At 51.8% G+C, this 12,179-nt stretch overlaps 5 protein-coding genes across 5 annotated transcripts; 2 read left to right on the top strand and 3 right to left on the bottom strand.

The window, feature by feature from the left end:
• Positions 1 to 1,057: 1,057 nt before the first annotated feature.
• Positions 1,058 to 2,101, bottom strand: COCMIDRAFT_87322 (uncharacterized protein; the record flags this gene model as incomplete). The annotated part of the gene is made up of 1 exon (XM_007686872.1): positions 1,058 to 2,101. One exon carries the CDS (start codon positions 2,099 to 2,101, stop codon positions 1,058 to 1,060), a length of 1,044 nt encoding a protein of 347 aa, XP_007685062.1.
• Positions 2,102 to 2,981: 880 nt separating this feature from the next.
• COCMIDRAFT_2686 (uncharacterized protein) lies at positions 2,982 to 4,154 on the bottom strand (the record flags this gene model as incomplete). Its single annotated transcript, XM_007686813.1, has 1 exon — positions 2,982 to 4,154. The coding sequence occupies one exon, from the start codon at positions 4,152 to 4,154 to the stop codon at positions 2,982 to 2,984; it is 1,173 nt and encodes a 390-aa protein (XP_007685003.1).
• A 2,106-nt stretch (positions 4,155 to 6,260) lies between these two features.
• Positions 6,261 to 6,485, top strand: COCMIDRAFT_87439 (uncharacterized protein; the record flags this gene model as incomplete). Its single annotated transcript, XM_007686871.1, has 1 exon — positions 6,261 to 6,485. A coding segment is annotated over one exon (225 nt), but the record flags the coding sequence as incomplete, so codon positions are not given.
• A 518-nt stretch (positions 6,486 to 7,003) lies between these two features.
• Positions 7,004 to 8,811, bottom strand: COCMIDRAFT_87279 (uncharacterized protein; the record flags this gene model as incomplete). The annotated part of the gene is made up of 3 exons (XM_007686870.1): positions 7,004 to 8,284; positions 8,378 to 8,519; positions 8,579 to 8,811. The coding sequence occupies 3 exons, from the start codon at positions 8,809 to 8,811 to the stop codon at positions 7,004 to 7,006; spliced, it is 1,656 nt and encodes a 551-aa protein (XP_007685060.1).
• Positions 8,812 to 9,946: 1,135 nt separating this feature from the next.
• COCMIDRAFT_34106 (uncharacterized protein) lies at positions 9,947 to 11,305 on the top strand (the record flags this gene model as incomplete). The annotated part of the gene is made up of 5 exons (XM_007686838.1): positions 9,947 to 9,973; positions 10,037 to 10,472; positions 10,544 to 10,594; positions 10,678 to 10,809; positions 10,860 to 11,305. 5 exons carry the CDS (start codon positions 9,947 to 9,949, stop codon positions 11,303 to 11,305), a joined length of 1,092 nt encoding a protein of 363 aa, XP_007685028.1.
• Between the last annotated feature and the right edge of the window lie 874 nt (positions 11,306 to 12,179).

The raw sequence follows: 12,179 nt of genomic DNA, 5'->3' as shown, positions 1-12,179 counted from the left end.
TGATGAGGAAAGGTGCGGCACCGCTGGTTGGGATAGCTGATGGGGAGAGGGATGTGGATGCAGGGAGGTTTTTGACCGCGAATACTGAGGGTAGGGTGTATGAGTGGTAGGTTCCTTTATCTAGATCTCTCGAGTCTTTGATATCTTATCAAATTTTATTTCCATACCATTAGTTGCTGTGTGAACGGAATGCGTTACTGCAGTATCTTCTAGTGCTAGATAGAACGTGTCCGGGACTCAGGGGCGATGAGGCCTCGTTGAATGAGAATGTATTAAGACAGTGCTTACGGTCTCGTCGCCTCTTCGAACGCTGCTGAGTCCTTTCACATATGTTTTGATAGTGGAGCACGCGTTATTATATCGCTATTCGATGACAGAGCTAACGTATTTCTCATAACCATTTCGATCAAAAGCTATGCCATAATGATCGCTAACCCACATTACTCAACTCACGGACGTTTTCCTTGCCAAGCTTTGTAAAGCGGATCGGACCGGTACGTACGTAGTAGTACAAGCGACATTCCTCCCGGCGATCCCCCTAGCGATCTTGTAAGCGATGTAGTAAGCGGGAGTTGTGTAGTTGGGTACGGAATAAATGTTCAATCGAGGGAAGAAGGGGAAAATGACCCAATGACCTGTTAGCCTGCTTGCCAGATAGTAGTGTGGCACTTGTCATAGGGCCTGGCTTTTTTCCATTGCCTACTACTATCTGCAAAGCTGAAGCACTGCATGAGGTGTGACAATACGCATTGGATAGTAATTCTTTGTTAGACGCCTAACCATTCTTTGCATTTCCTGGGACCGAATACCTGCTAAAAAACGAACTTTGTACACTAAAATCCTGAAACACATATACGCTATGCTATGCCCTTTACACGCCAAATTATGCATTATAATATTGTAAGCATCTCGTCTGCCGGGAATACGCCTGTTTTTTTCGCTTAACCGAACTTTTGCAAGTGGGAAAATAAGATGAAGAAAAAGAAAAAGAAAAAGAAAAGGAGAGAGAAAGAGAGAAAGAAGAGAAAATGGTCGTAGCTGGCTGGCGCTTTCCCAATCATATCATGGCACCATGTCGGTATGATGGTAGAGGCAACGGCTCACCAATCTCGTAGTTCCCAAAGAAATCTACAGTGCTCTTTCGGCGCTCCTCCATGGCATCGCTGAGATCGCGACTGATGCAGATTTCCATGCCGCCGCTCTGCTCTGTGCCTTTGCGCTCCGTCGACATCTTGTATCCCACACCAGCTGATGATGTCTGCGGTATCGCGGATGAAGGACTGAGATAAGTAGAGGTTGTATGTTTGACTTTGCCAGGGAGATCATTTTCACCGAGTAGACCAAGCCACCGCAGCTCAGCACAGCGCTTGAAGACGCCTTCAAGGTCAAAAAGATCCTGCATGGACAGACTGTACATTTTGCCGCTGCGGTATTTCCAGAAGAAGAGGACTGACAGCTCGATTGTCTCAATGTTTGGTAGAGGTTGGAGAATCTTGTCTATGGAAGCCAGCAGATTGTACGTCATGCGCATTTGGTCCTTGAGCATCCGGTCTCGGCTACCATTTCTCAGCGTTGTATAGTTCCATTCTAGATAGAAGCGAACGTGCGTTGTGTGCTTCAGCATCGGCAGTCTAAGGATATGCTGCGAGAACTCGAAATATTCATTGTTGGCCCGCGTGTTGCGCAGCTCCGCGTGGAGTGTGATTTTGCTGCGCCGGAAATAGTTTTGCAGCAGTTCCTCGCGGATTTGCTTGTTAATTAAAAGGAGCTCTGGGCGAAGGCGCAAAGCGTTGGGCACCGATGGTCCGTATCCAAAGATGTCATGTCTCCAAGGCTCTCCGTTGGACATTTCGGCACTCCAGAGGCAAGTGTGTAGCTCTGGCCGGTCCTTTGAGGTGTCTGGCAAGACATAGCTGAATATTTGGTCCCGGATTTCCCTTGGAAGCGCTAGTAGTGGCGAGCTGAATGTGCTAGGGTTGAGTTCAAGAAGGATTTCGAGTTCGCGGAAGAGAAGACTTTGACGGTGCTTGTAGAGGCCATCTGAGCTCCGGTTGGAGATCATGGAGAGCTTGTTGCTCATTCGTTGGTGCAGCGTGGCCATGTGTCGTGTGCGTGTGTATGTGTATGTGTATGCGAGTGTGTGTGTGAGTAAGTATATGCAGGGTTGGATTTAGAAAGAAGGAAACGGTGGACGTCTAGTGCCCGAGTAAGCGCTATATAGGTTAGTTGTTATGGAAGCCGGTCAGTCCTGGCTAGTTAAAATGATGGAACAGGCTGGTCGTCGTAACCCACAACAACGGACTCAACATGCAGATTGGATTAAAGTGGCACCGCAAAGTTCCTTCGTGCTGACACCAAGGGTTCACGGCAGCGTGTTTCGATGAAAAGGGGACTATCTGCGACGCCATTGCCGTGCGATAGGGGCGAGTCAGTCATGGATGGTGCCTCTGCTGACTGCGTGCCTGCCGCAAGGATCCGTCACAGAGCCCGTGCCGCCTCGCGAAGAGGATTAGTGTGTCACGTGTTGTAGATCTAGCCGACGCGCTTCTGCTGTGCTGCTGCTGCTGTGCTGCTGCTGCGCTGCTGCTCTGCTGCTGTGACACGTTTCACCTTGGCGCTTCAGAACCTCCTGCGTCCGTCAATCCTCCAGGTTTCACATTCTCAAACACGACCGGAATACCATATCGGCTTGTCTTTCCACGCACGCGGAATGCCCACATATCGCCCGTCCCAAAGCCAAAAGTAAAAGGCTCCCTTCTGGCATGTGCGTGGGCGACTAAACCAGTAGTTGCTCTTTTTCCTTTTCGCGTCCATTAAAAATAGTCTTTATTTGCATCTGGTCGACGGCCGTCTAAAATTAACTAACTAGCGGCGGCTCCAACGCGGGAGACAAAAGCGACATGTTTGCGCCGTTCATGGTCTAGGGGGGATCATAACAAAGGAAAAAAACAAAGAGATGAGCAAAGGGCTCATAGCACATTTCATGATTCGACCAGCTCGGTGTCGAAACATTGACAGTCGGCAATGCCGCCACCAGATCTCCATCCGCTCAGCAGCGTAGGGCATTTCCATGCGACGTCCATGTCGGAGCATTGGAACAGGACATTCCATATCCGCTCCATTGTATACCCGAACCAAGGCTTGCTCATGCCATCTTCTCGGTCCTGCAGATAGGGTTCACTGTGCGCCCAGCTCTTCTCGTCGACAAGAAGTCTCCAGAGATCGTCGTATATTGCTTTGTCAATGCCGCGAATCCGCGCAGCGGTAGCAACGAACTGGCCCTTGTAGCTGAGCAGTATACCGTCGCGCACCGAGTGGTCGATCCTTGATTGAATCTCTGGAAACAGCGACGTCTCATCCTGCCAGCCCTGTTTGTCGCCACAGTCGTCACTATAACAAACATTGCCTGTCCATCCCAGGTTGAGGAAACCAGTTTGATTTGCGCGGAAATATCGTTGGAAAAAGGGATAAAACTCTCGTGGGTTGTGAATGTCGGCTTGGAGGAAGATGGTACGCTCTGCAAGCTTGTCCCAGCGGTTGACGATATGGTTGAGGTACGTCTCTGCTTCTCGTCCCACGTTTGGAAGCTTAACAACGTTGTGCGCCTTTGTTTCTTGCTTGACCTTCTCTTCGTCTGCCTGGCCATCCTTGAGATATATGGTAACAAGAGCTTGTGACATTTGTGGCATGGTATGTAGCTTCGATATAAGCGAGGCCACGTCTTGTGTCCGCTCCTTGTACATGCTGATAACAACCTCCAAAGGGCTATTTGCCTCGTATTTGAGATCCAACCGAGGCTCGATGCGTGGGTATTGGCGTTGTCCAAAGTTAAAGCTTATATACGCAGTCCATAGCATGACTAATACGATGCTGCTGAAAGACGAGCGGAAGCCATGGGTGTAGTCTGGACGGCTTGCTAGAATATCCGCTTCTCCGGCCTCCTCACTATCGTCTGATCGAGTTCTGGGCGAACACGGGACCATATCGTAGCTTCCATGGGGATCTTTCGGTTGCCTTGCTTGCTTCCAACTTGACCTGTAAACTTCATGGCCGCAGATGCACAGGACTGCAAGGAAGTAGAAGCACAGTTGGTACCAGCTGGAGTAGGAACGGCGCAGCGAAAGAGTGGTAAAACAGCCAATGACGGCTGTCATTGTTAGCTGCGTGAATACATCGTTCACACGTTGTGATGCGGTGTGGCCAGATGATTGGCCATTACCGATTGTCTCTATAGGAAACAACACCGACCCCCCTATCAATAGCGCCGCTCCGGTTGAAATGGCATTCAGCGTACGCAGCAGCAGGTTCTCTCTGTCAAGCGGATTTCTATGCTCGTCGGGCCAACCGCTGAGTGCGCAAAATACTGTTATTAGAATCCCCATAGCAACTAACCAACCGGCATCCGTGCTTTGGCTAAGCGAAACCCCTGGATAATGCTTCGAAGCCAACTTCCTCAACGCACAAGCCAAGCCAAGCAAGAGCATGGCTAAGATTGATGTTATCAAGCTTGGCACCATGAGGCGGTACTCTACGGACAGAACTCCGGTACAAGCCAAGAGGTGGATGCCCAAACGTAGCGCATCTACGCCTGAGCGGGGTGTGTAACTGAAGACATGCAATATCAACCCTTCAGCGAAGAATGCAACCGTCTGGCCAGATTAGCACAATGCGGGTTGCAGCAAAGACGGAATAAACTTACTGCCATCATGCAAAGAAGGGGCAGGTTTGACGTGTGCAATACGGCTTGGGTTATGCATAGCGCTGCTACTGCTTGTAGGGCGTGTGAAGTTATGACCAAAAGTGAGGCTTGGATTGGTTGTCTGGGTTGCTCTTGCTCGTTGCTGCGCTCTTGATCATTTTTCCGCCACAAGTGTGAGATGAAAGCGAGAATGGCAGTGGCGACAATCTGACAGATGTACAACTGCAGAGGGTAATGCAGATTTGCCTCGACTAGGAGATGGCGTGTGGTTAAGAGGGAGGTGACTGCACATGGCAGCCAGACTAGTTGACGGTGGTCCTGGAGTCGATCGTACACGGTCCGGCATTGCGACGAGTGGTGTTCATGGGTTCGTTGGTGGCCATGAGCTGTGGACATGATGTTTTGGTGCAGAGGATGATTGCAGGCAGGCGGCAGAAGAAAAGACGTCGCGAGAGCTTAGGCGTGCAATGTGAAGACGCGAGGGCTTAGGCGTGGGTCAGCCCATGCGTTTGGCGGACCCGAGTTTGCATCCACCGGGTCCAGATGGCCGCCTATCAAAACGGCTGAAATAAGAATGTGGGCGATGTGCGTGGGAGAAGAAGCAATTGTACAGAGGTGTCGAGGAGCTGAGATGAGGCTCCGCATGGGTCACTGACCTACCACTTTGGTGACCGGGTCTTCGCATCGACCACAAAGGGGCGCAAGGCTAGGCCTCTTTGGCGGCATGTGTAGAGGCATCGCGATGGCAAAGCCTACTAATCTTAAATAGCACAGTAGATGGGGTAGGTGAGGCCAAAGCCGCAGAAGGGTGAGATCTTGGAACTGCGTGCCCAGCCTCGTTACAGGCCTTTTTGCTAACCAACAAAGAGGCGAAGTCAAGCAGGTCCTTGCGAGAAACAAATGGCGGTGGTAGTGGCACGAAGGCGCTAAGCCTGTTACGCGGCATTGCGGGCCGAATATTGATCCGCATGTTGGCACTCGCACACTCACACGCGCTCAGTCTCGCTGTTAGGGCTGGAGGGGGCGCACCTGGTCGTGCTCAAGCTGCCAGGACGCAGTTTCGGTTAGCTGGCCTGCTACAGCCTTGACGGGTATATTGCATCTCGGTATGCTCCCCCTCGCAGCGAAATAACCCTATGCGAAGTGTAGCGCGCAGCAAAAGACGACACGACAAGCCAAGGGCGCCGTCCAATCACGCCCCAAGCTAGCAGTTGGGTACGAGGCACTGCCCCCGGTTGGGGCCCGCAAAGCGCGGGGATCAATTTCATCAAGAGGCATTGCATACGTACACAGCATCTACACCGACGGGCGGCCTGAGAAACGCGGGACAAGACGAGGTGAAACCCTCAGTTTTCAGGCAGCACTCGTGTACACCACAAATAAACAGCACCAACATTGACAACCGTCTTCACCGACACGCGGCAAAAGGCAAAAGCTCAAACTCGACACCCCTCGAACTAGCGCGCGGGGGCTGCAACAAGGTTTCCATGTGCCACCCCCTCTTTGATCTAAAGTCGTGCAGGCCAAGTGAGATGCGAACGATCCAACTCCGATATTACATAATTCTCACCCTCCAAGGCGCTGCAATCAGCCCTGCATGACGGAAGACGATATCCCCCTTGCCCCGTCTGCCCCGTCTGCCCCGTCTTCATTTTTAGAGGTAGGGTTCAGCGCCAAGACGGTTGGCTGTCCCCGCGCTTTTCGGTTGACCTGCCCCATACGAAATCCATATTTCCCACACCTGCCGTCCTTTTGGCGCTACACCTTTGGACCCTTTGTTCCCTAGCCATTTCCACGTCGACTATGGGGCTGTACATGTGTACATGTGTACATGTGCGAGTTTCAAATCTGCCATTCAAGATAATGCGCCAATGAAAATCGCATTGGTTCTCATGTCGTTCCAGACACACCCCGGTGGCGTGGCGGTTGGCGACCCCAGAATACCACACCTGAGCAAAAAGCTACCGTAGTGTCGGCATAGACGGGGCCGCCCCCGCGCCACTGCTATTGCCGCTCGCACTCGACTGGAAGGACTGCCAAAAAACGGCGCGCCTTGCGATTGCAGATGATCTGCTAGCCTAACGTCAGCAGCCCGAGTCCGGAGCTTTGGAATTACCCATATTCAACTACAATCTAGGTCAAAAAGATTTCATCATATAGGCCTCCTGAGCTAATCTCACCAACACATCACTGCAATAGGCTCAATCTTCACGGTTTCCAAGCTTGGTGTACTTGCGGCCTTGTTACTTATAACATTATAATTACGTATGGTATTGTAGTCTATATTTACTTCATAAATCGTGTCTAGTTGCTGCCAGATACGCTCTGGACAACAGGGTACAACGGCAAGTACGGCTTGTACGCACTCTGGCACTTTGCGTTGAAATCAGCAGTGTTGCCAACCTCGATTTCGAGCTCGTTTCCTGGTACGCCCAACTTTCCAATGGCACCACTCTTGGGAGAGGCCTTGGCCCATCCAGGGCCGGCCTTGGGGTTCTTGATAAAGTTTACAAACCAGTCGTTCTGGAAGTCGGCGAGAGCCTGCTCCTCTGCGGTCACGTTCTCCACACCAGCAAAGGCATCATTGCCACCAAAGAAGAATGGAATCTCAGCGCCGTGGGTGGGCGGGGAGACGGGCAGAGGAAGAATGTTGGCATAGTCCCCAAAGAAGCGGTAGATCCAGGTGTCCTGCTTCTGGCTGCGCACATCAACAAGGTAGTCGACGGGGCAGAAAAAGCGCGCGTCGCCATACTGGGCACCGCTCATTGCAGAGACACTGCTGAAGTCGGCAGCGTTGTAGGCATCCAACAGGACCTCGTCGGGGATGTTGGCAACATCGGCATTGAATGAGTTGATCCACTTTGCGAAGTCGGTGTTCTCACCACCATAAACCAGACTGAATACAGCACCCTCCTTGTCAGAGTTACCCGTCAGAAGAGGAACATGAGACGCATATTTGCCGGCTGCGAAGCGAGCCTCGTAGTTTTGGTAGCGGGTCTTCTCGTCGACTACTGGAGTAAAGTATGTGTTGTAGGTAGAGTTGAAGCCAGCCGTTTGGAAAGCGTACATGTCGACCTTGCGGAGACAGTCAAGCTGGCCCGCACCGACAGGGCAGTTGACTTCCTTTGCGACGATATCAAGGGCTTGGTTGGTAGGTGCCACAGCCGGACCCGACTTTGCGTTGGCCGCCATCTGAACCGCACCGGCAAGCCAGGTGTCAGGGTGGTTCCATAGGTAATGGTCAACCTGTACAGAGCCAGAGGAGTGACCTCCGAAGACAACATGGTCAGGGTTGCCACCAAACTGAGCAATGTTGTCACGGACCCATTGCAAGGCCTTGTCAACATCCAGGATGCCAAAGTTTTGCGACTCATTGCCTCCCGCCAGTTCGGCCGAATTGGGGTAGGCCCACAGGCTTTCACGTGTGTTGAAGCTAACAAAGATGACACCCTTGTTGGCAAAGTTGCTACCGACGAGCTGGGGGTTGCTGCTGGATCCTGTCACCATGGCGCCACCATACATGTACACAAAGACAGGAAGACCAGAACTACCATCGGCCGATGGCGGTGGTGGTGGTGGTGGTGCCTGAGGTCCTCCTGGAGGTGGGTTAGGTCGAGGATGACAAGCACAAGGGGGAGGTGGAGGCCCACGTCTTGCCTGGGCCTGCGTAGATGGCACCCAAATGTTGAGGTTCAGGCAGTCCTCGCCTTGCTGGGACCACGTGGTGGTGGTGATTGCTTGCGGGCATGTTGGCCCGTACTTTGTGGCATTGAGCACCTCACCCTTCTTCAGTCTCCTTGCATCTTGAGGAGCCTTCCATCTGCAGAGGAGAGTCAGTACACACGGGTCAGACGCACGTGGCAGCAGGGTATTACGTACCGGTTCTGTCCTCCGGTAGTTGCCGCAAATGGGATTCCAAGAAAGACGGAATTGCCATTGGAATCGGTAAAGCCTGTTACGCTTCCGTCCTGGAGGGACGCTACTCCATCTGCGACAACCGCCCTCGCGACTTTGTGCGGGAGTGGGTTAGCGCCTACAACAGCGGCCTGACCAAGGACGCCAACAAGCGAGAGGCTCTGTAGGCCACTGATAACAGAAGACGGGACCCTCATGATGCAAGACACAGGGAGGATGGCTGAAGGAGGGAACTATAGAGTTTGGGCGGTGGGTGCAGATCTTGTTCGGGCGTCCACATGGCTATATACTTACTTAGGGCACCATGCTGGCGGGACCAAGTTGGAGGGACTCGATTCTTACCGCCAATTGTACGAAGGACCATGTCACTGCCAAAATGCCGAAGTGTTGCCAGGCAATAGTTTAATGGGGCCCTCGTGGAAGAGTCTTTTCATCTCCGTTGATGCAGGTCCTGAGTGGGCCCATGGACGGGGCCGACTCAGGTTCCATGGTTCTGGCCAGACTAAGCGAATCCTACCAATCGCGCCCCCCGCCCTATCGATCCGGTCTAAGCACTAGAAGCGCTAGACTCCGAGCGCATGCCTTCCACGTCCACTTCGCTACTCGACACTGCCATGGTCGACAACGCCATGTTCGGCTCCTTGCCGTGCCATCGCCACACACCACCGCGGATGCTCGGATTTACCACCTGCTGCCCTCTGCATTTTTTGCGCGCCGTCGCCCTAGGTCCCTGAGAATGCAGCACTGTCGATAAAGTTCATGTCAGGCCCCCCGCCGTAGGTGTAGGAGAGAAAAAATAGGACAGCTTTGCCATTGCCATCTGAATCGTCAATTGCACGAGCGAACAGGTGACTCGCCACAATGACCAGGATGAGCCCATCATGTCTGTTTGACCATTGCCATCTCCTAGCCGATTCCCTTGCCTGCATTAACCATCCAGCCACTCGCTGGACGCCGACCTCCCGCGTAAGAACTATCGGCATCCGCGCCTTTGCACTTGCGCAATCAAGTTAGCACTTTGCAACAACTGGTCCTTAATGATCTTCTCAGGGCATCTCTGTCATATGAGGTATATCAGGGGTTTATCTGTGGAGGTATCCTTAAAGATCGGCACTGTTCGCGTCAGGTCCCCGCTGTTCGTCGCCGTCACCCTCGTTCGCGCATTGCACTCATAGCACACTCGCCCCAATTCGCTGCCAAAGAGGTCCAGGAGAGTGGACCTGTCAAGTTTGACAGCCACAAGCCTTCACCGGTCCAGGTCGGTCCAAGTCGGTCCAGGTCGGTCCAGTCGGTCCAAGTCGGTGTGCGAAAAAAAAGACGGAGAAGCACGCCATGGTTTCCCAAGACTATGGTCAGGTGGTAAGTACTCTCCCCCTCTTCACCCCCTTCAATCTCCACGTCCAACGCTTGACGATTTCCTAGGTGTCATGGTGTATTTGTACGGTAGCCACGGTTCCTTTTGTCGCTCTGCGTATGTGGACGCGATGGAAGAGAATCGGCAGGTTCGGCATCGACGACTACCTCGTTGTGCTGTCGTTGCTGTGTCTCATTGGGGACCTCGCCATCCAACAACACATGTGGAACCTAGGTCTTAGTCAGATCCCATCAATACCGCCAGAGAAATTCAAAGGCATAATGCAGATGATTATCCCTGGATCAACCCTCTACGTTACCTCTCTTTGGGCCATCAAGTTCGCCCTCGTCTTCTTCTACAAGAGTCTTGCCGCGCCAGGGTCGCGACTGGTCACTGTGTACAATATTGCGCTTGGTGGTTTGGCCGTCACATATCTCATCATCTTCTTCGATATCCTCTTCCAGTGCTACCCACACGATAGGCGATGGTCCAATGACCCAACATGTACGCCAAACACCTTCTCTTTCCCCACACATATGCTATTTGTAGAGTGAACCTGGGCTGACCCTGTGTAGATCAATGTAGTCCACGAGCCGCAGAGATCAACTACTGGATTACCATTTTTTGTAAGTTCACGCAGGCGCCCCTGTTTCTCCATGACTCTTGCTTCGGTTTCTTTTTTCTGTGACAGGGCTAATATGCACGGCAGTTAACATCTTCACTGACGTAATCATCATCGCCCTTCCCATCACAATGGTATCCCGATTGCAGATGAAACTCAAGCAAAAGCTTGGTGTAGCCGGCATTTTTGCGCTTGGTTTCCTTGTCGTCATTGCTAGTTGTAAGTCGTCAGTCTTGGCCTTGCCTAAACTTTGCTAACGGGCATCACAGGCATCCGTGCCTACTACTCTAAACGCAACCAAACAATGTTGACGTGCACGGTCTCCATGATTGAAACCGCCATTGCCATCATAGCGACATGCCTTCCCGCCCTACGCTCTACCCTTCTTGGCACCAACACCACAAAGGGCAGCTCAAGCGGCTATGGCGGTCGGCACTACGAGCTCTCGTCTGCACGGCGCAAGGCTAGTGAAAACCGGCTCAACTCGAAGCTGAACAGCAGCCATCAAACCAGCAGCACCGGCGGCCTGCAATCTCACACTCGCGCCAACGGCTCCGAGGACTCGCTCTTCTCCAACGAAAGCCTAAACGCTGCCGAGACAGGGACGGCAGGAACAGCGGTAAAGGGTATCCGCGTGAATACGCAAATCGAAACCATGTTTGAGGAAGGAAGACGCGATAGCAGTAGTCCAAACGTTAAGAGTCCATTTGCTTGAGAAAAACATCTTACGCCGCCTCCCTCACTGCGAGGGACTAAAAGTTAATAATCATGTTGAACGTTGCAAAAGAAAAGAGAAAATGATGCAGGCTTGATGAGTGGGAGAGGGACATGAGGCCGGGCCTGACTCCCCTTCTTATACGAACCCCAAACGGCCTCTCTTTGCCTATCTAATGTTACAAATTAACGCCTATCCGGGATATTCGCACCGATGGGTCACACCGATAAATGGGGACCACACAATCCCTACCCCCCTTTAGAATAGTAGTATTATTTTAGAATCCTAATTACCTCAACTTTCCTAAAACGAAAGCCCAAAGCAACCAAGTAAAAAATAAAGAACAAATAAGGCTACATATCCCGGCTTGTTATTTTTTTTGGAGATTTCCCCACCCAAAAATTGCATGGAATGAAATCCTTCCTCGGCCTCCCTTTCCGAGACGCGCGGTATATGTGTGTGTGTGTGTATGTGTGTGTCTTTTTTGGGCTGGTTGCATAAGTGGAGTGTTTTTATCACAACGGATGTAAAGAAAAGGAAGGGTGGAGAAGGGGCAGAGAGAGGGGGGGGAAAAAAGGGCCTTTACCCGGCACCGCGGGTTTGCCCATATCCGCAACCCCCCCCCCTTCCGCTTTCCGATTCGGCATTATTCCCCGGGCGATTATAATACGACCGGAGGGCTACACGGTATGATGAGGCTGAAGGTAATGGATAGAAGGGCAAAAGTATACGTGAGATTTTTTTTTCATTTTTGTTTTTATGTTGTTGTTGTTTTTTTTTTGGGCAAGGAGAGTATGGGCTTGCTTGCAGGTTTTACATAGTATGCTAAGAGAAAACGGTATAACTATTCAAACATGTAAAATAACGACTTTTT

This window comes from Bipolaris oryzae (genome assembly GCF_000523455.1).
Source record: "Bipolaris oryzae ATCC 44560 unplaced genomic scaffold scaffold_23, whole genome shotgun sequence".
Taxonomy (NCBI): domain Eukaryota; kingdom Fungi; phylum Ascomycota; class Dothideomycetes; order Pleosporales; family Pleosporaceae; genus Bipolaris; species Bipolaris oryzae.
The sequence above is the reverse complement of the archived record's forward strand: the minus strand, read 5'-3'. Positions and strand labels throughout refer to the sequence as shown.